Here is a 25996-nt window from a genome sequence, read left to right on the forward strand (position 1 = left end):
AGGAATACAGTCTTTATAAATATAGTTTCAAAACATCACTAAACAAACAAACAGCCATAACCCATAGCAAGCAGCAACAACAAATGCTGGGAGAGAAGCGTATCTGAGTTACCACACTCTGATGTTTCCAGAGTCACCCCATTATCATATTCAAAATGTCTGCTTTACTCAAAAGAACTATGAGGCATGCAAAGAAATAAGAAAGTATTTTCTATTCATAGAGAAAAAGAATAAAAAGAACAAAGAGAACTGACAACACCCAACTTCAAGTCTTACATAAAGCTACAGTAATTAAGACAGTGTGGTGTTGGTGTAAGAATGGACAGATAGATAGCTCAAAAATCGACCCACATAAGTATAGTCAACTGACCTCTGACAAAGGAGCAAAGTCAATTTGGTGAAGAAAGGATAGTCCTTTTAACAAATGGTGCTGGAACAACTAGACGTTCCACATGCAATAAAACTGAAGGTCTAACTCAAAATGGATCACAGATCTAAATGTAAAATACAAAACTATGAAACTTCTAGAGGCTGGTACAGGAGAAAATCTAGGTGACTGTGAATTTGGCAATGACTTTTTTGACACAACATCAAAAGCACAATCCATGGAAGAAAAAATTGTTACACTGGACTTCATTAAAATTAAAATTTTCTGCTTTGCAAAAGATACACTTAGAAAAATGAAAAGACAAGCCACAGACTGGGAGAAAATATTTGCAGAACACATGTCTGATGAAGAATTTGTATCCAAAATATAGAAAGAACTCAGATACAAACTACTATATACAGAATAGATAAACAAGGTCCTACTGTATATCACAGGGAAGTATATTCAATAGCTTATAAAAACCTGTAATGAAAATGTGTATGTGTGTGTGTATATGTATGTATGTATATATATGTATTAAACTGAATCACCAGAAACCAACACAACATTGTAAATCAACTATATGTCAGTAAAAAAAATGAAGAACTCGAACTCAATAAGAAAATAAACAACACAATTTTTAAATGGGCAAAAGATCTGAACAGATGTCTTGCCAAAGAAGATATACAAATGGTAAATGAGGGCATGAAAAGATAACTTGATACCATATGTCATCAGAGAATTGCAAATTAAAGCAACAATGAAAAACCACTACATACCTGTCCAAACAATCCTGGCCAATCATGAAACCACATCAAATGTTGCTGAGGGTATGGAACAACAGGGACTCTTATTGCTGAAATTTAAAATGGTACAGATACTTTAGAAGATAGTCTGACAGTTTCTTACAAAGCCAAACATAGTCTTATCATATGATCCAACAATCACACTCCTAATTGTTTATCCAAATGAATTAAAAATCTATGTTCACACAAAAACCTGCACATGGATGTTTATAGAAGTTTTATTTATTACTGCCAAAAACTGAAAGCAACAAGATATTCTTCAATAGGTAAAAAGATAAACTGTGGTATATCCATACAATGGAATATTATTCAGCAATAAGAAGTGAGCTATCAAGCCACAAAAAGTCATAGAGGAACCAAAATGCAGATTGCTAAGTAAAATAAGCCAATCTGAAAAGGCTACCAACCATATGATTGCAACTCTGTAACATTCTGGAAAAGGCAAAACTAAAGAGACAATAAAAAGATCAGTGGTTGCAGGGGGCTGGGGGAGAGAGGGATGAATAGACAGAGTACAGAGGATTTTTAGGGCAGTGAAACTATTTCATATGATATTGTAATGGCGGATATAAGACCTTATGCATTTGTCAAAACCCATAGAACTGTACAACACAAAGACTGAATCCTATGTAAATGATAGACCTTAGTTAATAATAATATATCAATATTGGCTCACCAATTATAACAACTGCACCACATTAATGCGAAATGTTATAATACGGAAAACTGTGTGCAGTGGAGAGGGGGTATTTGGGAACTGTCTGGTCCATTTCCTCAATTTTTCTGTAAACATAAAACTGCTCTAAAAATAAAGTCCATTAATTTTTTTTTAAAGGAGAATAAGAGAAATCAATAGAAATGTCCCTGAGGAAGCACAGGCATTGACTTTCTAGACAAAGACTTTTTTTAATTGAAGTAAAGTCGATTTACAATGTGTTAATTTCTGGTGTGCAGTGTAGTGATTCAGTTTTTAATATATATATATGTGTGTGTGTGTATATATATGTATGTATTTCTTTTCACATTCTTTTTCATTACAGGCATTACAAGGTATGGAATATAGTTCCCTGTGCACTACAGTAGGACCTTGTTGTTTATCTTTCATAATATCTATTTTATAGTAGTTAGTATCTACAAATCCCAAACTTCCAATTTATCCCTCCCTACCCCTTCCCCCTCTGGTACTCCTAAGTTTATTTACATGTCTGTGAATCTGTTTGTGTTTTGTAAGTAAGTTCATTTGTATTTTTTTTTTAGATTCCACATACGAGTGATCTCATATGATATTTTTCTTTCTCTGTCTGGCTAGCTTCACTTAGAATGATGATTTCGAGGTCCACCCATGTTGCTGCAAATGACATTATTTTATTCTTTTTATGGCTGAGTAGTATTCCATTGTATAAATAGACCACATCTTCTTTATCCAGTCATCTGTTAATGGACATTTAGGTTGCTTTCATGTTTTGGCTATTATAAATAGTGCTGCTATGAAAATTGGGGTGCAAGTGTCTTTTTAAATTAGAGTTTCCTCCAGCTATATGCCCAGGAGTGGGATTGCTGGATCATATGGTAAGTCTATTTTCAGTTTTTTAAGGAATCCCCATACTATTTTCCATAATGGCTGCACCAAACTGCATTCCCACCAGCAGTGTAGGAGGGTTCCTTTTTCTCCCCACCCCCTCCAGCATTTATTGTTTGTGGACTTTTTAATGATATGGCCATTCTGACAAAGACTTTCAGTTTTAAAAGTTAACTACGTGCCTATAGTCTCTTTTCATTAGACTCAGAGAATCCTTTATTGTTTTTCAAAGAACAGTCCTTTTATACCCTCAAAATGTTATACTTATCAGTTTGATCATCTAAAATTGTACAAAGGGAGCTACTCCCAGAAACTACAAGATGTTCTCAAGAGCCTACACCAGTATTCAATTTGGCACTATGCCCAGTCATAGGCTGCCACCAGCGACCCATCATGGGAGAAGGTCTAAAGAATTCATTTCTCTCCTTCTCCATGGACTAATCTCATTTCTTTTCTGAAAACCTGATACATGGAGAATGTCAGCTGTGTTACTGGAAAACATTACTTATGATAAAAATGACCACTGAACAGTAAATAGCATCCAGGCTGAAAGGACTGTGTATGAACTATAAACACCAAGTAGAAATTGAACTCTATTCCCCGTCCTGTATCTTTGTGAGTAAACTGGGGCCAAGTGTGGCCTGTTAGGGCTTGTGTGTCTGAACGCTGAGATGAGCCTGAGAGGTCCTCCTGGTGGGCACTCCTGGTGCCAGCAGTGGGCTAGACTTTCAGATCCTCAGCTCAATTTGGCCAAGTCAACATGAGATGAAAAGGATGGGGAGGAAGGTGGCTGACAAGTCCTCGAGGCCCAGTTGGAAGGCCTATTCACCTGTAGCTTGCTGGCTAAATTTCTATGGCATATGGCGGGATCAGTCCTTTTGTGAGGACAAATGAGGATAGGAATGAGGCCAGGTTTGTGCTACAGGAAGAACTATCTAGAATCTTTTCCTCCATGAACTGACCTCACCTAAGCCAACTGTAGCTGGGTTGGCAGAGATGATACTACCATTCATGGAGCCATTTGAGAAGATATGATTAATAATAAGCCAAACTAGCCCGGTCATCAGGGGGATGCACTAGCCCACAGACCCCATGCTTGTGATTGAGACAAAGGGGTGGGACAAAAATTGTGCAAAAGGTCAAGCAAGAAGCCAGTCCCAGAAACTCAGACATACACTCATGAGTCTACACCACCCTGGCTCTGATCTGAAGAGAAAAACATCTATGATCCCCAACAGGGAATAAAACCTGGCAAGGACAGACAAGCCTCCATGCCCCCTAACCCCCACAGCAGCATCCTGAGAGCAGCAATGGCAGCTGTGCGGGCCACAGGGCAGCCTCCCGCGCCTACGCTGGGGAGCCCACAACCACACCAGCCTGGAGCCACCTACAGGTAGACGTTAGAAGTGCTCTTACAGACTGGAGAGGGGCAGTTGAGATAATGCATATACTGCTCTTTCCAGTCCCAGGAGATTTTTTTTAGTCACAGGATCTCATTTTTTGACACAACTCCCATAAAAATGTACATGTGTTTCTCCATCTCACATTAGACCCATAGCAACAAATTCAGAGAGGCAGAGTTTGGCACTTGATAATCTGAAATCATTAAGTTCCTACAGTTGACACATTGATAAAATAGAAGATACAGAAACAGTAAAAGAGTACATCGAAGAAGTCAGAAGACACGCTAGGACAAAGCTGCTGTATGTAAGGGAGAACAGAAAGTCTCACTGTACTACAACGGATTACGGACATTGCCTCTATTGACAATGATGCTGAGTGAATGAGAAAAGATTACCTGGCTGAGGCGGGGAGGCAGGTGCACCAGCCCACAGACCCAGTATTTGCTACTGGGACAGAGGCAATAGTTGCGAGGCTTGCTCAAACCCATGCAGGATCTGATCTGCATACACACAAAAAAGCATCTAGGTGCCCCTCAGGGGACAAAAGCAGACAACATTTCTTAAGTAGGGCCTTGTGTAGCAGGAATAATTGAGAACAGATTTTGACTGCTTCTTCTTGTTCGGTTTTATTAATAAAAGAACCCAAAGCTCATCACTTGAGGGCATACTGCAAATAGCAAAATAGATGAGTAGAGTTTAAATTAGTCATTCTTTGGACAAGTAATAACTCTTCGGAATTGGGGGAATTTCATTACAAAATAGCATATAGTAGTAAAAAGTCCCTCCCTGCTCCTCCAACACAGCATCTCAAGCCAACTGCCCACCCAAACACCCAAGAAAACACAGAAACTCTCAAAAACTCACCTTGCCACCCAAAACAAAGGATGGAAAATTAATGGCAGGATCTAAAAGCATCTACACTCATGAAAAAGTGTGTGGAGCTGTATTAAGGAAAACCTGCATACTCAAGTTTTGTTTCAGGAAAATAGACTCCTTATACAAGAATCGTGTCCCTCTCTCTGTTTGTCTCTGAGTCAAACACCAAAGATGAGTAACAACCAGGTAATTAAGTAGCATTTCTTTTACCCCAATGCTATTGATGTGAGTGGGTCAGAATACTCAGTTTTCCTTCTACAGACCATCACCCTCTAGTTCTCCAAGATTTCTACACCTAGTTAGTGATGGACATTATCATGTGAGAACTGGGCAAGAAGCACTCTCACCACTCCTATTTAACATAATATTGAAAGTTCTAACCAGAGGAATTATGCAAGAAAAAGAAATAAAAGGCATCCCAATTGGAAAGGAAGAAGTAAAATTATCTCTGTTTGCAGATGATCTGATTTTATATGCAGAGAATCCTAAAGCTTCCACCAAAAAACTGTTAGAACTAATAAACAAATTCAGTAAGTTACAGGACCCAAAACTAACATACAAAATCAATTGTGTTTCTATGCACTAACAACAAACTATATGAAAAAGAAATAAAGAAGATAATCCCACTTACAAATGCATCAGAAAGAATAAAATACCTAAGAATAAATTTAACCAAGGAGGTGAAAAACCTGTACACTGAAAACTATGAGGCATTGATGAAAGAAATTGAAGAAGACACAACTAAATGTAATGATATGCCATGTTCATTGATCAGAAGGCTTAAAGTTGTTAAGATGTCCATACTACCCAAAGCCATCTATAGATTTAATGCAATCCCTATCAAATTCCAATGGCATTTTCCAAAGAAATGAAAAATAATCCTAAAATTCATATGGAACCACAAAAGACCCTGCATAGCCAAAACAATCCTGAGACAGAGCAAAGCTGGAGGCATCACACTTCCTGATTTCAAATATTACAAAGCTGTAGTAATTAAAATAGTGTTGTAATGGCATAAAAACAGACAATCCACATTAATGGAAAAAATCAAGAACTGAGAAATAAGCCCAAACATATATGATCAACTAATATTTGACAAGAGAATCAAGAATACTCAATGGGGTGATGGTTGTCTTTTCAATAAATTGTGTTGGGGAAAGTGGATATGCACCTGCAAAAGAATGAAATTAGACTCCTAATTTACCCTACTCACAAAAATTTACAATGGATGAAAACCTTAACTAAAAGACCTGAAACCATAAAAATCCTATAAAAAAACATAGGAGAAAATTCCTCAACATTGGTCTTGGAAATGATTTTTTTGGATCTGGCACCAAAAACATAAGCAACAAACGCAAAAATAAACAAGCAGGGCTTATCAAACTTCAAGTCTTCTGCACAGAAACAGAAACAATCAAAAAATGAACTGGACAGCAGCATTTAAAACAATGAAGCTAGAACACTCCCTTACACCATATACAAAAATCAACTCAAAATGGATCAAAGACTTAAACATAAGACAAGATACAATAAACCTCCCAGAGGAAAACACAGGCAAAACATTATCTGACATACATTTCAAAAATTTTCTCCTAGTAGAAATAAAAGCAAGAATAAACAAATGGGACCTAATGAAACTTATAAGCTTCTGCACAGCAAAGGAAACCATAAGTAAAACAAGAAGACAACCTACAGAATGAGAGAAAATTTTTGCAGATGAAACCGACAAAGGCTTGATCTCCAGAATATATAAGCAGCTCATACGACTCAATAAGAAAAAAATAAAACAACCCAATCCAAAAATGGGCAGAAGACCTAAACAAGCAGTTCTCTAAGGAAGACATACAAATGATCAAAAGGCACATGAAAAAATGCTCAATATCACTAATTATCAGAGAAATGCAAATCAAAACTACAGTGAGGTATCACCTTACACCAGTCAGAATGGCCGTCATTCAAAATCCACAAATGACAAATGCTGGAGAGGCTGTAGAGAAAGGGCAACCCTCCTACACTGCTGGTGGGAATGCAGTTTGGTGCAGCCACTATGGAAAACAGTGTGGAGATTCCTCAAAAGACTAGGAATAGACTTACCGTATGACCCAGGAATCCCACTCCTGGGCTTGTATCCAGAAGGAACCTTACTTCAGGATGACACCTGCACCCCAATGTTCATAGCAGCACTATTCACAATAGCCAAAACATGGAAACAGCCTAAATGTCCATCAACAGGTGACTGGATAAAGAAGATGTGGTATATTTATACAATGGAATACTACTCAGCCATAAAAACCGACAACATAATGTCATTTGCAGCAACATGGATGCTCCTGGAGAATGTCATTCTAAGTGAAGTAAGCCAGAAAGAGAAAGAAAAATACCATATAAGACCGCTCATATGTGGAATCTAAAAAACAAACAAACACAAACAAACAAAAACAAAGTGTAAATATAGGACAGAAATAGACTCATAGACAGAGAATACAGACTTGTGGTTGCCAGGGGGGCGGAGGGTGGGAAGGGATAGACTGGGATTTCAAAATTGTAGAATAGATAAACAAGATTATACTGTATAGCACAGGGAAATATACTCAAAACGTTATGGTAGCTCACAGAGAAAAAAATGTGACAATGAGTGTGTATATGTCCATGTATGACTGAAAAATTGTGCTGAACACTGGAATTTGACACAACATTGTAAAATGATTATAAATCAATAAAAAATGTTAAAAACAAACAAACAAACAAACAAACAAAAAATGAAAAGCCAACATACAGAATAGGAGAAAATCCAAAATATGTAAGGAACTCATACAACTCAATAACGAAAGCAAAACAAAACAAAAAGTCCCAAATTATATTATTTTAAAATAGGCAGAATGAAATAGAGATTTTTCCAAAGACATAGAGATAGCCAACAGGTATATGAAAAGATGCTCAACATCACTAATTACCAAGTAAATGCAAATCAAAATCACAGTGAGGTATCACCACACAACTGTTAGAATGGCTGTTATCAAAAAGACAAGAAAAAACAAATGTTGACAAGGATGTAGAGAAAAGGGAATCTTTGTGCACTGCTGGTGGGAATGGAAATTGGTGCAACCACTATGGAAAACAGTAGAGGTCTCTCAAACAGTTCAAAACAGAACTACCATATGATCTAACAATCCCAATTCTGGGTATGTATCTGAAGGAGATTAAATAACTGTCTTGAAGATAATGCACACCCATGTTCATTGCAGCATTATTCCCAATAGCCAAGACATGGAAACAACTAAGTGTCCATCATTGGGTGAATGGGTAAAGAAAATGTGGTGCAGATATACAGTGGAATATTATTCAGCTATAAAAAGAAGGAAATACTGCCATTTGTGACAATATGAATGGATCTTAAGGGCATTATGCTAAGTGAAAGTAAATCAGACAGAGAAAGACAAACACTGTATGATCTCACTTGTATGTGGAATCTAAAAAAGTCAAACTCATAGAACAAAGAGTAGAAAGGTGGTTGCCAGGGGCCAGGGAATAGGGGAAATGGGAGGATGTTGGTCAAAGGGTACAAACTTCTAGATGTTCTGGGGATCTAATGTACAGCCTGGTGCCTATAGTTAACAATACTGTATAATATACTTGAAAGTTGCTTAAAAAAAAAAAAGTAGATCATAAATATTATCAACACACACAAAGGTAATTATGTGAGGTGATGGGTATGAATAACTAACCTTATCATGTTAATCATTTTGCAATATATGTGTGTATCCAATTGTCACTTTGACCTTGAACTTACACAATGTTGTATGCCAATTATATCTCAATAAAACTAGAAAATAAAAAGAACTGGGCAAGAAGTAAGGAGGAACTTAAGGGGGCACACTGCATTCTGAGTGATGTAAACCATATAGCAATACTTGTAATGGGGCAGAGATAAAAACATCACAAGTGTATTTATCAGGAATTTCAGTTTGTATATATAATACCCCATTAGGTCACAGTATCAGAGAATTGGGTAATGAGAATAAGAGAAGCTACTATTTCATACCAGTTAAAACAAATAGCTCACAGTGAAAATACAACAGATAAGAACACATATACAATCAATAACTGTGCATCAAAATTTACAAAGTAAAAGCGTTGAAAATACAAGGAGACATTGATAGTAAAATTATTTAGTCTATTTCTCTGGGTAATAGTTAGATCATGTAGCAAAAAATCAACATATATGGAGAATTTGAATAAAATAATAAAGGATCTAATAGAGACAGAAACTTTGATCCTACCAAGAGAATATTGTGTAGCTAAGTACCCAGGGTTCATGGAACATTTACTAAATTTGATTGTTTCTTATGTCAAATAAATTTTGAAATAAATACCCCAAAGCAGAAATTGTTAAAGTCATATTTCTGACTACAAAATAAACTTCTAAAATCGCTTTTTAAATGTTCTAAATATGTTCTGGTTACAAAAGCCACATTTTCAATTATAAGCATTAAAAATTGGAAGTCAACAGGGTGATGTGCACATGCTTCAGCCTCCTCCTCTTGCCCTAAATCTCCAAAATGATGAAACACACACACTTCAAAGCTGGAAGGGAAGTCTTTAGGGGAACTGAAGCCAAGAGAAGTCTCTGAGAACCACAAACAGACTGGGCTACAATAGACAGAACACTAGCCTCCCAGAGATGTCCACTTCCTAAACCCAGAACTTGTAAATATGCTGTTACATGGAAAAAAGGAATTAAAGTTGTAGATAGAATTAATGTTGGTCATCAGCTGACCTTAAAATTTACTCAAGTGAGCCCAATATAATCAAAAGTGTCCTTAAAAGTGGAAGAGGGAGGCAGAAGAGGCCAGAGTGATGTGATGTGAGAAAGACTTTACATTCCTTAAGGAAGGGGGCCATGAGGCAAGGAATGCAGGCAGTCTGTAGAAACCTTTAGAAGCTCAAAAAGGCAAGTCAGTAGATTCTCCCCGAGAGCCTCCAAAAGCAATACAGCCTTGCTAACATCTTTACTTAAACCCAACAAGACCTATGATGGACTACTAGCCTACAGAACTGTAAGATGATAAAGTGTGTTTTTTAAGCCACTAAGTTGTGGTAATTTGTTACAGCAGCAATAGAAAATTAATACAGACTAGTTGGTCCACCCTTCCAACAAGCAGGCTGTGAAAAGAGATCAGCAAGCAGTTTTACACAAAGCCTCAATCAACCACAAGTTGGGTTGAACCACCAAGAAGCATGACACGTTTACAAAGCAAACACTGTGACAGAAAGGATCCAAATTCAAGATACGAGAGGCATTCACACCCAGGGAGGCATTTATAATAGACAGAAATGCTCGGAGAGGTATGATTCTAAAAAAGAATGGAGTAGGAATCATGCAAATTAAAAACTTAATAATTCAAGTGGAAAACTCATTGGCTGAGTTGAATCACAGAGTAGCAATGCCGACATGAGAAGTTGAGACAGAAGTCCAAGAAAAGAAATTGTCTCAAAACACAGTCCAAGAGGCTAAAGAGATGACATATATGAATGAAATGCTAAAAGACATGGAAGACAGACCCACTAATTACTAAAGGATAGACGCTATCGTCTGAAAAAGAAACTCACTCCAAAAAAATTAGGACTCAAGAGGGAATACTTTGTAAAGAAAATTTATTGTTAAATCCCAATAAGTATTGATGACAAAAATTTTAATAACAATCTGGAATTGAAATTGCCAGTGATAACAAGGGTGTTAGTAGACAGAAGTGGAAGGAGAGGGAGAGATTGGACCAAAAGCATGTTAAGATACTCACCTGATTGAGGGGAAGCTATAGATACCAATTAACTCAAGATTCTGTTAGAAGAATATAAATTTAAATATGTATATTATAAAATTAAGAGTAAATATTAGAAAATAAAAGAGATAAATTCCAATTATTTGGTAGTGGGGAGAAGCTCAGAATGAAGAAACCCAAATCAGTGTAGCTTTATGTTGAAGGAATGGTACACAATAATTAATTTGGATGTTTCTGGGATTGTAAGAGTGGTGTATTGTCAGCAAATCTATGACAATAACACAGCAATAGATAAAAGGAGAAAAATAGATGAGCATCTCCATAGATGTTAAAAATTCACTTGATAAAATTCAGCATTCATCTTTAATCAAAAATACATTAATTAAAGTTGATATTTAAAAGATACTTTAAAAGCTTGATAAATAATATATCAAATATCTACCTTAAATCAATGTCCCACCTTCAAAGCATTTCTGTTAAAGTCAATGTCAAGGATGCCTACTGTTATTTAACATTATTTTAGAATTTCTAGCCATTGTAATTAAGGGGGTGAAATGAGAGATAGAAATATTGGAAAGGAGGAAATAAAATTATCATTATTTTTAGATATGACTGTCAATGTGGAAAATCCAAGAGAAGTAACTGAAAAACTGTTAGAACCAGTAAAGGAGTGTAATAAAAGACGTAGTATAAAATAAATTTTTTAAAAAGAAATCTGATTATTCAAAAAAAGCAAGTTGTCAAATAAATTACAGTGTCTCCATATAATTAAATATTACTGAGTGGCCTTTAAAAAGAATAAAAGTCTAATCCCATGGAACATTGCTTACTATCTCTATGTGACAAAAAGTTTTTTTTTTTAAAAAAATGTACAACAGTTAATACATACACATGCATGTGGAAAAATTAGTAAAATACATACCAAGATATTAATGGATTATCTCTGTGGTAAAATTATAAAAGGTTTTATTTTCCTCTTAGCTGTTTCCTGTATTTTTCAACTTGTCAACATTTAAAATTAAGTAGAACACATTACTTGATCAGAAAATTTACCCCCCCAAGATCAATAGATAATATCAACAATGTCCAATCTCACAAAAAATAAAAATGCATATTAAAGCAAAGTAGGATATAGCATCTAAATGAAATTATGATGTTGGATTGGGTCTCAGTTTAGACAGAGCTGCTGTAAAAGTTAACAAGGGAGAAAGGATTTTAAGATGGACCAGGTATTAGATTCTATTAAGAAATAAATGTTAATTTTTGATAATGTTATTTGGCTATGCAGGAAAAGGTACTTTTTTAGGAGATAAACAACGAAGCATTTAGAGATGAAACATTAGAATGCCTATAATTTAAGATATTTAAGCATAAGAAGATAAAGTGAATCAAATGGGAATTTTTGCTTCTTACATATTTTTAAAAAGACATGATTATTTGCAGCTGCCAAATTGGGAAAGTTCAAAAATATAATACCCAGTGTTGGCAGATGGGACTAAAACAAGAATTCTCATTTACTACTGGCAGGAAAGAAAAATTAGTAGACCCCTTCTGAAGGGCAATTTGGTCACGTATATAAATTCCTTAAACGTATGCTTACCCTTGTTTTAACAATTCCACTTCTCAGAATTTTCTTCTAAAGAAATACACATAAAAATATTACTGTGAGGATGCTCATGACATGATGGAAAACCGAAAAAAATCATGACTAGTATAGAAAATAGATTAATTAATTACAGTACACCCATCAAATGGAGTAACATGCAGCCTCAAATGTTTTAAAGAAAAGTCTACAATATAACGTGCAGTGAATAAAAGAATACAAAATTGTGTATGTAGTAGGACTTTAATTTTGTAAAATGTGGTTCAAACCTGAAAAATACACAAAGCCTGGGGGGGAAATGGGAAGAAATGTACTAAATGTTAATAGTGGTTATCTCTGCATCTCTAAATCACAGATTAATTTTATTTCTCATACTTTTGTATATTTTCAAAATTTCTAATTGTGAGCATCTCTTACAAGTTGAAAGACTTATCTTAAAATATAGCTGATATAAAAATATTTTATATTTAAATAAACACACCTATATTATTTTATACATATATATACAAATAACATATAGACAGAGAGAGAGACAGAGCAAGAGAGAACTTTCATATGATACTAGATAATTGACATTCATGAAAGAGAACCCATTCAGAGGTCTCTCCATGGCGTCTGTGTTCAGGGGACTGAAACTTAGCCACTATATAGGAAAGTTGATCAGTTCCCTTTTATCACCCAGTTCCCAAAACACAAGTATTCCTCCTCAGTCATTTATACCCTAAAGTCTTTCCTAGTGTATACACTAAAGCTAGGAACTTCTACACCTAAGGGGGAAAAGAAAAGGAGAGAAATAAAGGGAGAAGAGAGCAGATCAGAGAGTTCACAACTTCTTTTTTAAAGGAAGTGAGAAGGGATAAAAGCTAAAAGTTCCTTTTTTTCTTTAATGCATCAAATGAAAAGGGGGAGAAAAAAGACAGATGGAAGAAGCTCTATATCAAGGGGGGAAAAAGCAATGGTAGATAGGCTCTGCAAAAACTAAAACTACAAAAAAAGGAAAGACTAGAAAAACATTGTGTCATTCCATAATCAAATCAACAAATATGCAAGAGAAATATTGTATTATTAGTCAAAGTTTAGGTGAGAAAGTTGAGTAAGGCAAGTTCTCGGCCAGTCCCTGCCACTTCTTCCATTGAATAAATGTTTATTCAAAGTGTACTGTGCGCCAGCACCGTGTTAGACGTTAAGTGCTGGGGATATAAAGACAACTAGTCCGGGCACAATCCCTGCTTTCAAAAGCTTTTACATTAGTGATAGACACAAAGAAACAATGACAGCGATCAAACACTCCTGTCTAATATAAAAATACATAACGTGATAGGTGCTGCATGAGTGGCACAAACTACTGTAAACCTTACTGAACACCAGAAACTAGGTAGGGAAAGGTGAAAAGAGAAAATGCAGCAGACAAAAACAGAAGAAATAACATCGGTTATTTTTTTCCCTTAACAATGACAAGTGCTAGTTATTTTTATACCTTTCAGGATGGTCATGTTTCTTTATCTTTCTCATATAGTTAAAAAAACGATTGCAGCATTAAAAACAAACAAAAAAAACCTTAAAATCATCTTGCAATTACCTATTTCCTATACCATGTTAGCATTTTCTTGCTTATTAAAAGTAATTAGTCCACAATTTGAAAAAGCCATCTTACTTACCACGACTTCTTTCTCAGAAGAACAGAAAATAACTTTCAAATGCTCGGAAAAAAATGTGCTTGACAAAACCGCAAGTCCTTAGTTGAAGTAAAGCAAGACCATAGAAACGGTTTTGCGCCACCTGTCGGACCTTACTGGAATTACTCCTACATGTGAATTTCCCCTTCAAGGGTCATGTGCAAAGCATGTGGGTCAGTAGGTTTCCTGGGCTACGGACTAAAACAGTAATCAAATTTTTAAGTTCACATGAGCACGAGGCTTATGACAATTTCAGTGTGAAGAAAAATGTTTTTCTATGTTAATATTTATCTGTAAGAGTTTGCAGCCTCAATGTTAAGGTGTCACCACACTGGAAAGTTATTCAACTTTGCCTGTTTTCTGTTTCACCATATGTAATATATTCAAAAAAATGACAACTACCATTATCAAGCAAATATGGAGCATTATTTTAGCTGGCTGAGATATTTAAAATAAGCCTAGGTTCAAGAACTATTTTTTTAAAAATCAACTTTCAAGGAAAATTTAGTAGTTGCTACACCTGGGGGAAATTGCATCCTGTTTCTCCACGTTCCGACCAACATTTGGCATTATTAGATGTTTTCATCTTTGATTCTAGAATAGTAAATAGCATTGAGATCCTGCAAGACTAATCAATTTTCTAAAGGCCATTTAGAATAATTTTAGAACAGTATCAACAAAGGTTGATGATACAAAAAGAGGATGTCTGGTTAACCAGATACTTCAGGCAGCCAGGATAACTGTTCCCAAGACTTTCCCTTGACTGAGGTTCTGTAAAGAACGGGACATATGAGTTAAATAATCCTTCTATAATTAATCCCATTCTTCTGTAATTAATCCCACTGTCTGGCATTATCTCATCATTAAAAAAACAAGACAAGACCCTACAGTCTGACCCACAACAAAGGGTAAGAATTACTCTGCTTTCAGGAGGAAGGGAAAGAATAAATTCTTACTGTTCATTCTTACTCATCAAACATAACGGGAAGCCTTCTTAGGTCTGGAGAGGGTCAGCAAGGAGTGGATGGGTCTCTGCTGAACCAGGATGAGATGGCTAGAGAGGAGCCAGTATCTGTGATACTGGGAAACCAGTTTTGTGAAACAGGCAGAGGAGTAAGGCACTGTGGCTCTGAGGGAATTTCAAGCAACAATGGACCAAAGTCTTAAGAAATATGCACCCACACTCACAGGCATGCACACACACACATCACTGCAGATTTGGTTGCATAATACAGTGACAAAATGTGAGTGTTTGGTCACAAATGCTCCTTAGGGTATTGCACAATAATGCTGGTTTTCAGGAACAAGGACACTATTGTGGTTGAGGCTGTTATAATTTTGAGAAATGCCTTTAAGGAGATGGCAAAACCCACAAAAATCAGGTAATGTGGAAGATGGCATGGCAGTGGATCAAACAAACAGTGCTGCACTGAACTCTTCACAGCACCATGTACCAGCTGTGTGGCCTTGGACAGTCACTTAACCTCAAAGACTCCATTTATTCATCCATAAAATGGGCCTGGTTGTGACTTTTAGGGAAGATAATAAATAAAAAGTAGCTGGACTAGTGACTGACATAGAAGACAAGTCATTATAGTAAGGAGTTTTAGAATTCTATGCAAGCCTTATTTTTTTTTATGCTGAGGTGGAAAGACTTTTTAATTGAAATATAGTTGATTTATAATGTGTTAGTTTCAGGTGTAGAACAAAGAGATTCAGTTTACATATATATATACACACACACACACATTATATATAATGTATGTATTTACACACACACATTCTTTATTAGACTCTTTTCCATTATAGGTTATTACAAGATATTGAATATAGTTCCCTGTGCTATACAGTAGGACATCATTGGCTATCTATTTTATATATAGTAGTGTGTATATGTTAATCCCATACTCCTAATTTACCCCCTGTCACTTCTCCTTTGGTAACCCCATAGTTGTTTCCTGTATCTGGTTTGTAAATAAGTTCATTTATATCATTTTTTATTTTTAGATTCCACATATAAGTGATATCATATGATATTTATATTTCTCTATCTGACTTATTTCACTTAGTATGATAATCTCCATGTCCATCCATGTAGCTACAGATGACATTATTTCATTTTTTATGGTTGAGTAGTATTCTATTATATATGTCACATATATATACCACAACTTCTTTGTCCAGTCACCCATTGATGGAAATTTAGGTTGTTTCCATGTCTTAGCTACTGTAAACAGTGCTGCTATGAACATTGGGGTGTATTATCTTTTTGAATTAGAGTTCCCTCTGGATATATGCCAAAGAGTGGTATTACTGGATCATATGGTAGGTCTATTTTTAGTTTTTTAAGGAATCTCCATACTATTTTCCATAATGGCTGCACCAAACTGTATTCCCACCAACAGTGTAGGAGGGTTCCCTTGTCTCCACACCCTCTCCAGGATTTATTATTTGTGGACTTTTCAATGACGGTCATTCTGACCAGTGTAAGGTGATGCCTCATTGCAGTTTTGATTTTCATTTCTCCAGTAATTAGCAATATTGAGCATCTTTTCATGTGTGTGTTGGCCATCTGTATGTCTTCTTTGGAGAAACGTCTATTTAGGTCTTTTGCCCATTTTTTGATTGGGTTGTTTGGTTTTTTTTTGATGCTAAGCTATATGAGCTGTTTGTATATTTTGGAAATTAATCCCTTGTCAGTCTCATTGTTTGCAATATCTTCTCCTATTCCATATGTTGTCTTTTCATTTTGCTTATGGTTTCCTTTGCTGTAAAAAAGCTTTTAAGTTTAAAAGACAATATCTTGATTTTGGACTTCTGGCCTTCAAAACTGTGAGAGAATAAATTTCTGGGTTTTTTTTTTTGAACATAGATCATGTCCTTTATTTCTGTTATTCTTTTTTTTAATACAAAATTTAAAATCAACTGTACTTCAATTAAAAAGCCAAAAAAAAAAAAGCCACCAATCAACCCACTTAATACATGGGCAGAAGAACTGAACAGACATTTTTCTACAAGAGGAAATGCAGATGGCCAACAGCAACATGAAAAGTTGCTCAATATCACTAATATCAGGGAAATGAAAACCAAAATCACAATGAGATACCTCACACCTGTCAGAATGGCCATCATCAAAAAGAACACAAATAACAAATCTTGGCAAGGATGTGGAGAAAAGGGAACCCTTGTACATTGTTGGTGGGAATGTAAATTGGTGCAGCCCCTATGGAAAACAACATGGACGCTTCTCAAAAACCTAAAAATAGAACCACTATACGGCTCAGCAACTCCACTCCTGGGCATATATCTGAGAAAAACAAAAACATTAATTCAAAAAGACACGTACACCCTGCTATTAACAACAACACCACTTAGAATTGCTAGGATATGGAAGCATCCCAAGTGCACATCAACAGATGAATGGACAAAGAAGATGTACCATATATATGCAATGAAATACAACTCGCCCATAAAAAAGGATATTTTGCCATGTGCAGCCCTTCATTCACTTTTTTTTTTAACTTCAAAAACCAGAATTTTATAACTGGCATAAATATTTCCATTGCATCAAAAACAAAATACCTGGAAATAAACTTAACCAAAGAGGTTACCCATACTCTGAAAACTGTAAAATACTGATGAAAGAAATTGAAGATGATACAAAGAAATGGAAAGATATTTTGTGCTCTTGGATTGGAAGAATCAATATTATCAAAATGGCCGTACTACCCAAAGCAATCTACAGATCCAATGCAACCCCTGTTAAAATACTCATGATATTTTCACAGAACTACAACAAACAATTCCAAAATTTATATGGAATCATAAAAGACCCAGAATTGCCAAAGCAATCTTTTGTAGGTCTTTTGTTTTTTCTTCCTTCTTTTTGTTCTCTTTTATTGTGGTTTAATGACTAGAGAAGTCTCTAACATTTGTTGTAAAGCTGGTTTGGTGGTGCTGAATTCTTCTAGCTTTTGTTTAACTGTGAAGCTTTTAATTTCTCCATCAAATCTGAACGAGAGCCTTGCTGGATAGAGTATTCTTGGTTGTAAGTTTTCCCCTTTCACCACTTTAAACATATCGCTTCTGGCCTGTAGAGTTTCTGCTGAAAAATCAGCTGATAACCTTATGGGAGTTCCCTTGTTATGTTATTTGTTGCTTTTCTCTTGTTCATTTTAGTTATTTTCTCCTTATTCTTAATTTTTGTCAATTTGATGACTATGTGCCTTGGTGTATTCCTCTTTGGGTTGATCCTCTGTGGAACTCTTTGCACTTCCTGGACTTGGGTGACTGTTTCCTTTCACAACTTGGGGAAGTTTTTGGTTATTATCTCTCCAAAAATTTTCTCAGGTTCTTTCTCTCTCTCTTCTCTTTCTGGGACCCCTATAATGAGAATATTACAGCACTTAATGTTGTCCCAGAGTTCTCTTAAACTTTTCATTCTTTTTTCTGTTTTCTGTTCTGCAGTAGTGATTTCCACTAATCTGTCTTCTGGCTCATTGATCCGTTCTTCTGCCTTATTTAGTCTATTCTTGGTTCCTTCTAGTGTGTTACTCATTTCAGTGATTTTATTCTTCAACTCTGTTTGGGTATTCTTTATATTTTCCAACTCTTCATGAAAAACTTCGCTCCGTGCATCTATACTCCTCTTGAGTTCTCTGAACATCTTGGCTATCATTACTTTAAATTCTCAGATAAGCTTCCTATCTCCTTATCACTTATTTCTTCTTCTGGGATTTTTATCTTGTGCCTTGGCCTCGAAGATATTCCTCTGCCACCTCATAATTGTCTATCTTCCTATTTGTAATTTTAGGTAGGTTAGTTACATTTCTCGTCTTTGGAGAAGTGGCCCTCTGTGGGAGACGTCCTATGTGTCCCAGCATTATACTCCTCTCTTGTCACCCGAGGGCCAGGGTCCAGCCAGTCCCAAAGTAGAGTCTGGCCTGTGTTTGTGGATTCCTTCCACAGGCTTTGGGATTGTCGTTTTCTTTCTTTCTTTCTTTTTTTTTTTTTTAACATTTTTTTTATTGAGTTATAGTCATTTTACAATGTTGTGTCAAATTCCAGTGTAGAGCACAATTTTTCAGTTATACATGAACATACATACATTCATTGTCACGTTCTCTTTCACTGTGAGCCTCCACAAGAGGGATTGTTGTTTTCTTATTTCTGGTATCTGCCCTCTGGTGGGTGAGGCTGGACTAGAGGCTTATGCAGGTTTCCTGGCAGGAGGAGCCAGTGCCTGTCCACTGCTGGGTGAAGCTTGGTCCTGGACCTCTGGTGAGTAGGGCCATGCCTGGAGTGTTTGTGGCTCAGAGAGCCTGCTGATGGGTGGGGCTGTGTTCCCAAGCAGTATGTTGTTTGGCCTGAGGCATCCCAGCCCTTAAGCCTACAGGCTGCTGGGTGGGGCTAGGTCTTGGTGCTAATGATCCAGTCAAGATGTCAGCCTCCAGGAAAGCTCATATACATCAACACTCTTGAAATATCCACCACCAGCTTTTATGCTTCCTGGGTGAGCCACAGCCATCCCCTATCTCCCCAAGAGACCCTCCAAAACCAGCAGGCAGGTCTGGCCCAGCTTCCTATGAAATCACTGCCTCTGCCCTTGGACCTGGCGCACATGAGATTCTGTGTATGCTTCCCAAGAGAATGAAGTCTCTGTTTCCCCATGCGGGCTCCTGGAGTTAAGCCCCACTGGCCTTCAAAACCATATGTCCTGGGGTCTCCTCCTCCCAGTGCCAGAACCCCGGGCTGGGGAGCCTGCCATGGGGCTTAGAGCTCTCACTCCTATGGGAGGGCCTCTGCAACTTAATTATTCTTCAGCTTGTGGGCTGCCCACCCAGGGGGTATGAGGCCTGATTATATCATGAGCACGCCCCTCCTACCATCCCACTGTGGTTCCCTCTTTATGTTTCCAGGTAAAGATCTTTTCCAGGAATAAGATCTTTTTTGCTAGGTTCCAGTCTTTTTTTTCCCTGATGGTTATTCAGCAGTCAGTTAGTTGTGGTTATGTTGTAGTTGTGAGGAGAGGCGAGCTCGTGGTCCTACTACTCTGCCATGTTGACCAGAAAGTCCTTAAACTTCTGTTGTTTTAAGCCATCTGATTTGTGGGAGTCTGTTACGGCAGCCACAGGGATCTAACACAAGGGTCTACACACTTGTGCTGGTATATGCAGAAAACTTTTTTTCTGAAGGGATATCTAAGAAACTGTTACCTGTGAGCAGAAGAAACAAGGGAGAGAGAGAGATTTCTACTCACCATTTTATGCTCTTTTGTCCCATTTGAAATTTTTTACATGCATTAATGTACATACATTACTTTTATTTTTAAAAAATAAAATAGCATTATAGTGGGATAAGTAAAATAACATAGCCCAAAGCCAGCAAACATATCGTCCCTGTACGAACAGAAGTAAAACATTATTTTAATGATTTTTACTCTAAAAAAACTACCTTACTCTTTCCCTGGAAAATCAGTAAATAAATATTCGTGCCTACCAACAGCTTTGAAATAAGTTATGTGAAAATTATCAATATCATAAAATATACAAACCACTAGAAATAAAATTGGTAACTCAGATATTAATATTAAAACCAAAATCTTCTGCTGAATTTAAAAAAAAAAAGCCACATTCCAGGAGAAGATATTTGCAACACATATAACCACAAAAGGATTAATATCTAAATATGTAAACAATTCCTATAAATCAGTAATAAAATGGCTAACAAACACAATTGGGGAAGGAATTAGCAAAAGATATAAATGAATGGATAACAGGAGACACCACTGTATACCCCTGGGATGGACAAAAATTAAAACATCTAATAACACCAAGTGTTGGTCAGAATGTGAGGAAACAGGAGTGCTCATACATGTCCAGAGATTCTGACTTCAATAGTCTGGGATGGGGCCAGACATCAGTATTATTTTGCAAGCTCTTCAGGTGATGCCACTCCACCTCAGTAAGGATCAGGTAATGCTGAGACATGATCACCATTCTGAACACATCGCCCTCTAGTGGTTCCTGTTTTCCCCAACTGCACTCCTCACACCTCAGGGTTTGGAGGTGATGCAGGTGTCCTTGACTCTCCCTGCTACTTCCCGATCACTAACTGCTTTGTTTTCAACAAGAATGATTTGGCAAATGTTTAGAGTGCACTACCTCCTCCTTTCTGCCACCAGAAATCCTTGAAAGAGATGTTTACTCACTGTCTCTAATTATTCTCCTCCCATTCTCTCAAATCCACTCAATTCAGATTTCCCTCCCCACCACTCCAGAGATATAACCCTTGTCAAGGTCACCAGTGACCCCCTACATTGCCAAATCCAAGGGTCAATTCTCAGATTTCATCTGAGCTATCAGCAGCACTGAACACAGTTACAAGATCTTGAAAAGTTTTCTTACTTGGTTTCTGGAACCCCATATTCCCTCCTCCATTCCCACTCCCCCCACCTTCCTCCCAATTTTCCTGCTAAATCACTGGCATTCCTTCCTAGTTCCCTTCTGGGTCCTCCTTATGTCTCTGACATGGAACATCCAAGACTCAGCCTTGGACATCTTTTCTTCTCTAACTCCATGCACTCGCATCCTAGCTCATGGCTTCAAAACTATTTATTTGCTGATGACTCTCCAGTTACCACCTCCAGCCCAGACTCTTATATCCAACTGCCTGCTCTAAACATTTGCTAAATCATTCTTGTTGAAAACTAACCCTTGAATCCTCACTACCTCCAACCTCCCCCTTTGGCATCCTTCCCCATCTCAGTAAATGATACTTCTATTCCCCTAGGCTAAAATCCTTGGAGTAATTAGTGACTTCTTTCTTTTGCTCCAACTCCGCATCCAACCCATGAGCAAAAATTTTGTTGAGTTTTTCTTTGAAATATACCTGCAAGCAAAACCACTCTCTTGCCCTCCACCATCCCCATGTGGCCAAACCATCATCTCCCTCACGTGGGTAACTGCAGTGGTCTCTGAACTGGTCTATCTGGCTCTACCTTTCCCTCCACCCACCCACCCCACCCCATCCCATCCCACTCCAACCCAATTAGAATCGTGGCACACTCCTACTCAAAAGCTGTAAAGATTCCCTTCTCACTCAAAGTCGAAATCCCCACCATGGTTCACAAGGCACTGCCTGGCCTGCCCCAACTCTCAGTCTTCACTACCTCTGTGGACTCATTTCCTTCCACTCTGCCCCATCTTCCCTCTGCTCCAGCCTCACTGGCCACCTCACCATTCTGTGATGGCACCAACCATGCTCCCACACTGCTCCTGCAGGTCCCCCTGCCCAAAACTGCCCCCAGACATCACCACTGTTCACCCCCTTACTTCCACAAAGTCTACGCTGAAGTGCTGCTTTACCTGCAGGACCTTCTCCGATCACAAGTGCTCCCACCCATCCTTCTCTAGACCCTATAGAGTCCATATTCTGCTTTATTCACCATCTAATAAACTATCTAGTTAGGGTCTATCTCCCTTTCTCGTTGTGGGCAGGACTTTTCTTTGCCCCTTACTTCATTCACAACACCTAGAGCAGTTCTAGGTACGTAGCATATGTTCAAAAAGGTTTTGTTGAATGAATGATTGGACCACACTGTAGGACAATTTCAGGCTATCTAGTGAAGATGACCTGGCTTATAGCCTGGGATACAAGAAAACATACACACAGATGGCCACAGCAGCATTATATGCAATATACTATATAGCACTCTGTTGGCATTCCGCACATCTAATACCATGCAACAGTGAAACGTGAAACACACTAAACACCCATCACTTGGGGAATGGATAGATTGTGGCACATTCATACAGTGGAATCCCACGAAGACTTTAAAATGAACGTGTTAGAGCTACACGTGTGAATGTGAATGGTTCTCAAAAATATAGTATTGAGTAAACAAGTGTACAGGATGTTATTTATAACATTTTAAAACACTGAAAAATAATTCTATATAGTGTTTATGGATAAGGAGATGTGCAGTAAAGTAGAAATATGAGTGGGAAGTATGGACAACAAGCTCAGGACACTGGTTTCTTCCAGAGAAACTGGAGAATAGAAGGAACAGGGTTTCAAGCATATCTGTAACTTTCTTCTTTTAAAAGAAGATTCCAAAATAAATATGGCCAAAAAAAATTTACTAAATCTACATTTTGTTATATCATTCATTAAATTTTTTTACAGAAATAAGTATTTGTCATTTTATTCTCTAGTTTTCTATGTCTTAACTACTCTGGAATTTTTTAAATAAATAAAACATTTTTACATTGCTAACAAATGAAAGTTTTGAAATAAACCTGGTGGACTGAGAAGCAGCAACATTTGAGTAAAAAAGCATAATTACAGTCAGTAACAAAACCTGTTAACAGTGTTGCTTGGTTGATATCCTGTTACTGGAACGGTGTGTTTTGGGTCCAAGGAGAAAAGGAAACCAGACCTTTAAAAAGGAATGTCATCCGGTTTCTGTGGGTCAGCAGGGCAGGGAGGAGCAGGTGTGGCAAAGGTACTTGCTGTGCCTAGGCGAACACAGAAGTCACAGGCATGGTGTTTGTGTCCAGGGAACACCAAAACACACCTGCCACACCTGCTATACACTTTGCGAACACTCACAACTGCAGACCTCAGAAAGAATCACTTTTTAAAATTGAGTTTTCCCTAACTTTTATATAAAATATAAATATACATATATAATTACAAGAATAGGTTTACACTCTACATACACTTTTGTAAGCTTCCCCCGCCCTCACCTTAATACTTGGCTGTGGCCTGCCTGCCTTCCATGTTAACAAACTGGACGTACAGTTATAATTTTTAATGCGTACAGTATATCCGACTGTTTGAAGTTACTGTAGTTTACTTCACTCATCTTTTATCGGGGGATAAATTATTTCCGGGTTATTTTCCTTGGCATAAACAACCATAACAAACATCCTCGTACATACATATTCGACTGTTAGGACATTTGACTGTTAGGACAAATTCGCAGACGTGGAATTCTTGGGCCAAAGATAATGCATTTGAATTTTCATCCACATTTCCAAACTGGCCTTCTAGAAAAGGTTTTTGTTTGGTTGTTTTTAAATCAGATTACTGTTCCACCAACAGGGTAAGGACAAGCTGTTGAAAGCAACATCGGGGGAATCGCAAACACTTACTGAACTTGAGTGATCCCTTCCCGGCGAAACTGCGGCGTTTCCGGGGCGCTTTTAAAGAAAGGGGAGGGATGCAGAGAACCCCGAGACCCGCCCAGGGTGGGGCTGGGCACCCCCTCCAGCTCAGCCAGCGGCTCGTTTCCCCAGGAGGGTCAGCAGCGAGGCCCGGACGCTCCGGCCAGGGAGACGGGGTGTCGGGGCCTCCGCGGCTGCGCTCGAGGCCGGGGCGGGGTCACGCGGGGGCGGGGCCCTGTCGGGGCCGCGAGGCGGGGCAGCTCGGCCCGTCCAGCCCGCGCCCCCTCCCGGCCCGCCCTCCGGCCGCGTCCCCGCCAGCCCTGCCGACGTGGCGGGGCGGGACCCGGCGGGCGCTCCCGCGCGCACTCGGCCGCCTGAGCGGTAAGAGCCCCGGGCACTTCTCGCCGTCATCCCCTTCCCCGGGCGGGGGGCTGCGGGGACAGCAGCCGGTGGGTGGTGGGGAGACCCTGCCGCCGCTGCTCGTCCTGCTCCCCGAATCCTGCCCGCTGCGTTAGTGAGAAGCCGTCGGCAGAGACTTGGCACGGGGTGCGGGACCGGGAGGACCGGCCTTGGGGGTGAAGGTGCGGGCGGCGCGGCCGAGGGCCCTGCGTGGGTGCGGGCGTGTGAGTGTGTGTGTGTGAGTGTGTGTCGCTCCGGGTCCACGCTCATGCACACACCCACACGCCCGCACTCCGGCTCTGCCCCCTCGGCCGGCGTGAACCTCTGCAGAGCCTGTGCTCCCGAAGTATCTGGTCCCAGCACCAAGCAAGTCTGAAAAAGTTTCCCCAAGGTTTCAGGTCCGAGTGAGAGGTAGGCTGCAGGGTCCCGGCAGCCGGGGGCACCCAGGGAGCAGGTCCTACCCCTGGGCTCGCCGGCCTTTGGCCTCGGAAAACCGAGCTCAGGCCTTGACCTCGCACCCAAGCTCATCATTTCTCCCCACGCAGACGCCCGCCCTTCCACCTCAGCCCACACCCGAAGCCTGCAGCATCTCCATTCACAGCCGGGTTGAGTTCTGTTCCCTCCCCTAGGTTGAGTTGTACCCACTACCCAGCTCCCCAGCCCCCCACCCGCCCACCCAATCGGCTCTTCTGCCCGGGAATCCAGTGAGTCTTTCCAGCCGTCTCAGATTAGGCGCCTGGACTTCACTGCCCTTTCCTGGTGTAGGAAGACCTCTCTGTATGAGCTGTAACGGTGACATCTGTGTCTTACTGATCCCGTCAGTTCCCATTCTAAGCATCTTGAGAGATTCAAGCGGGTGGCTTTTAAAAATCAGTGTCTCTTGAACTCCAGAAGACCTCAGCTAACCTGAGGAAACAGAATGAGGCAGGCTTTCTCCTCGGAGGCCCCTCTCTGCTCTCTTTTCCTCCTAATGCCCCTTTCCCACTTCACCCCTCTCCATTCCCTGCTCTCTCCTTCCTTTCCTCCTTCAGAACCCGACCTCAGGAAGGAGTCTGATAAACTCCTTACACTGTAAGCTTTAAGCAAAAGAAGGAAACTTCCAAGGTGGAATTAGAGATTCCAGGGAGCCAGTGCATAAGGAATTTGAGGATGAGAGGGGGCTGCTAAGTCTTAGGGATTCAGACCATGCCATTTATCTATAAGACCAGGCTTATATCAAATGTTGTTTCTCTTTAATCAGTATCAAACAATATATTTCAGTTCCATAAATATTGGAGGGTCAGAAACCAAGCTCGGTGCTTGTTGATCACAGTTCTGGAGGAGAGAATGACACAGAAA

General features: G+C 38.9%; 3 protein-coding genes across 11 annotated transcripts in view; 1 reads left to right on the forward strand and 2 right to left on the reverse strand.

Moving 5' to 3' along the window:
- TLR10 (toll like receptor 10) overlaps positions 1–24292 on the reverse strand; it is a 68354-nt gene extending 44062 nt beyond the window's left edge. For 5 of the 7 annotated variants that reach the window (XM_032495883.1, XM_006185603.3, XM_032495890.1 and 2 more), the window contains exon 1: positions 1147–1188. The gene's annotated coding sequence lies outside the window, so the exon portion shown is untranslated. Of the gene's footprint in view, positions 1–1146; positions 1189–24247 lie in introns of those variants that run through there. The other 2 variants (XM_032495913.1, XM_032495921.1) reach the window with 2 other exon arrangements.
- Positions 1–24377, reverse strand: part of TLR6 (toll like receptor 6) — a 31958-nt gene extending 7581 nt beyond the window's left edge. The window contains exons 1-2 of one of the 2 annotated variants that reach the window (XM_032495973.1): positions 24248–24373; positions 1147–1223 (exon numbers count right to left, since the gene is read on the reverse strand). In XM_032495973.1, coding sequence (XP_032351864.1) covers positions 1147–1182 — 36 coding nt within the window. In that variant the 5' untranslated portion in view covers positions 1183–1223; positions 24248–24373. Of the gene's footprint in view, positions 1–1146; positions 1224–24247 lie in introns of both variants that reach the window. The other variant, XM_032495966.1, reaches the window with a different exon arrangement.
- Positions 24378–24387: 10 nt separating this feature from the next.
- FAM114A1 (family with sequence similarity 114 member A1) overlaps positions 24388–25996 on the forward strand; it is a 64414-nt gene continuing 62805 nt past the window's right edge. Inside the window, exon 1 of one of the 2 annotated variants that reach the window (XM_032495987.1) lies at positions 24388–24640. The gene's annotated coding sequence lies outside the window, so the exon portion shown is untranslated. The remainder of the gene's footprint in view (positions 24641–25996) is intronic. The other variant, XM_032495979.1, reaches the window with a different exon arrangement.

Source organism: Camelus ferus, chromosome 2, assembly GCF_009834535.1.
Source record: "Camelus ferus isolate YT-003-E chromosome 2, BCGSAC_Cfer_1.0, whole genome shotgun sequence".
NCBI lineage: Eukaryota > Metazoa > Chordata > Mammalia > Artiodactyla > Camelidae > Camelus > Camelus ferus.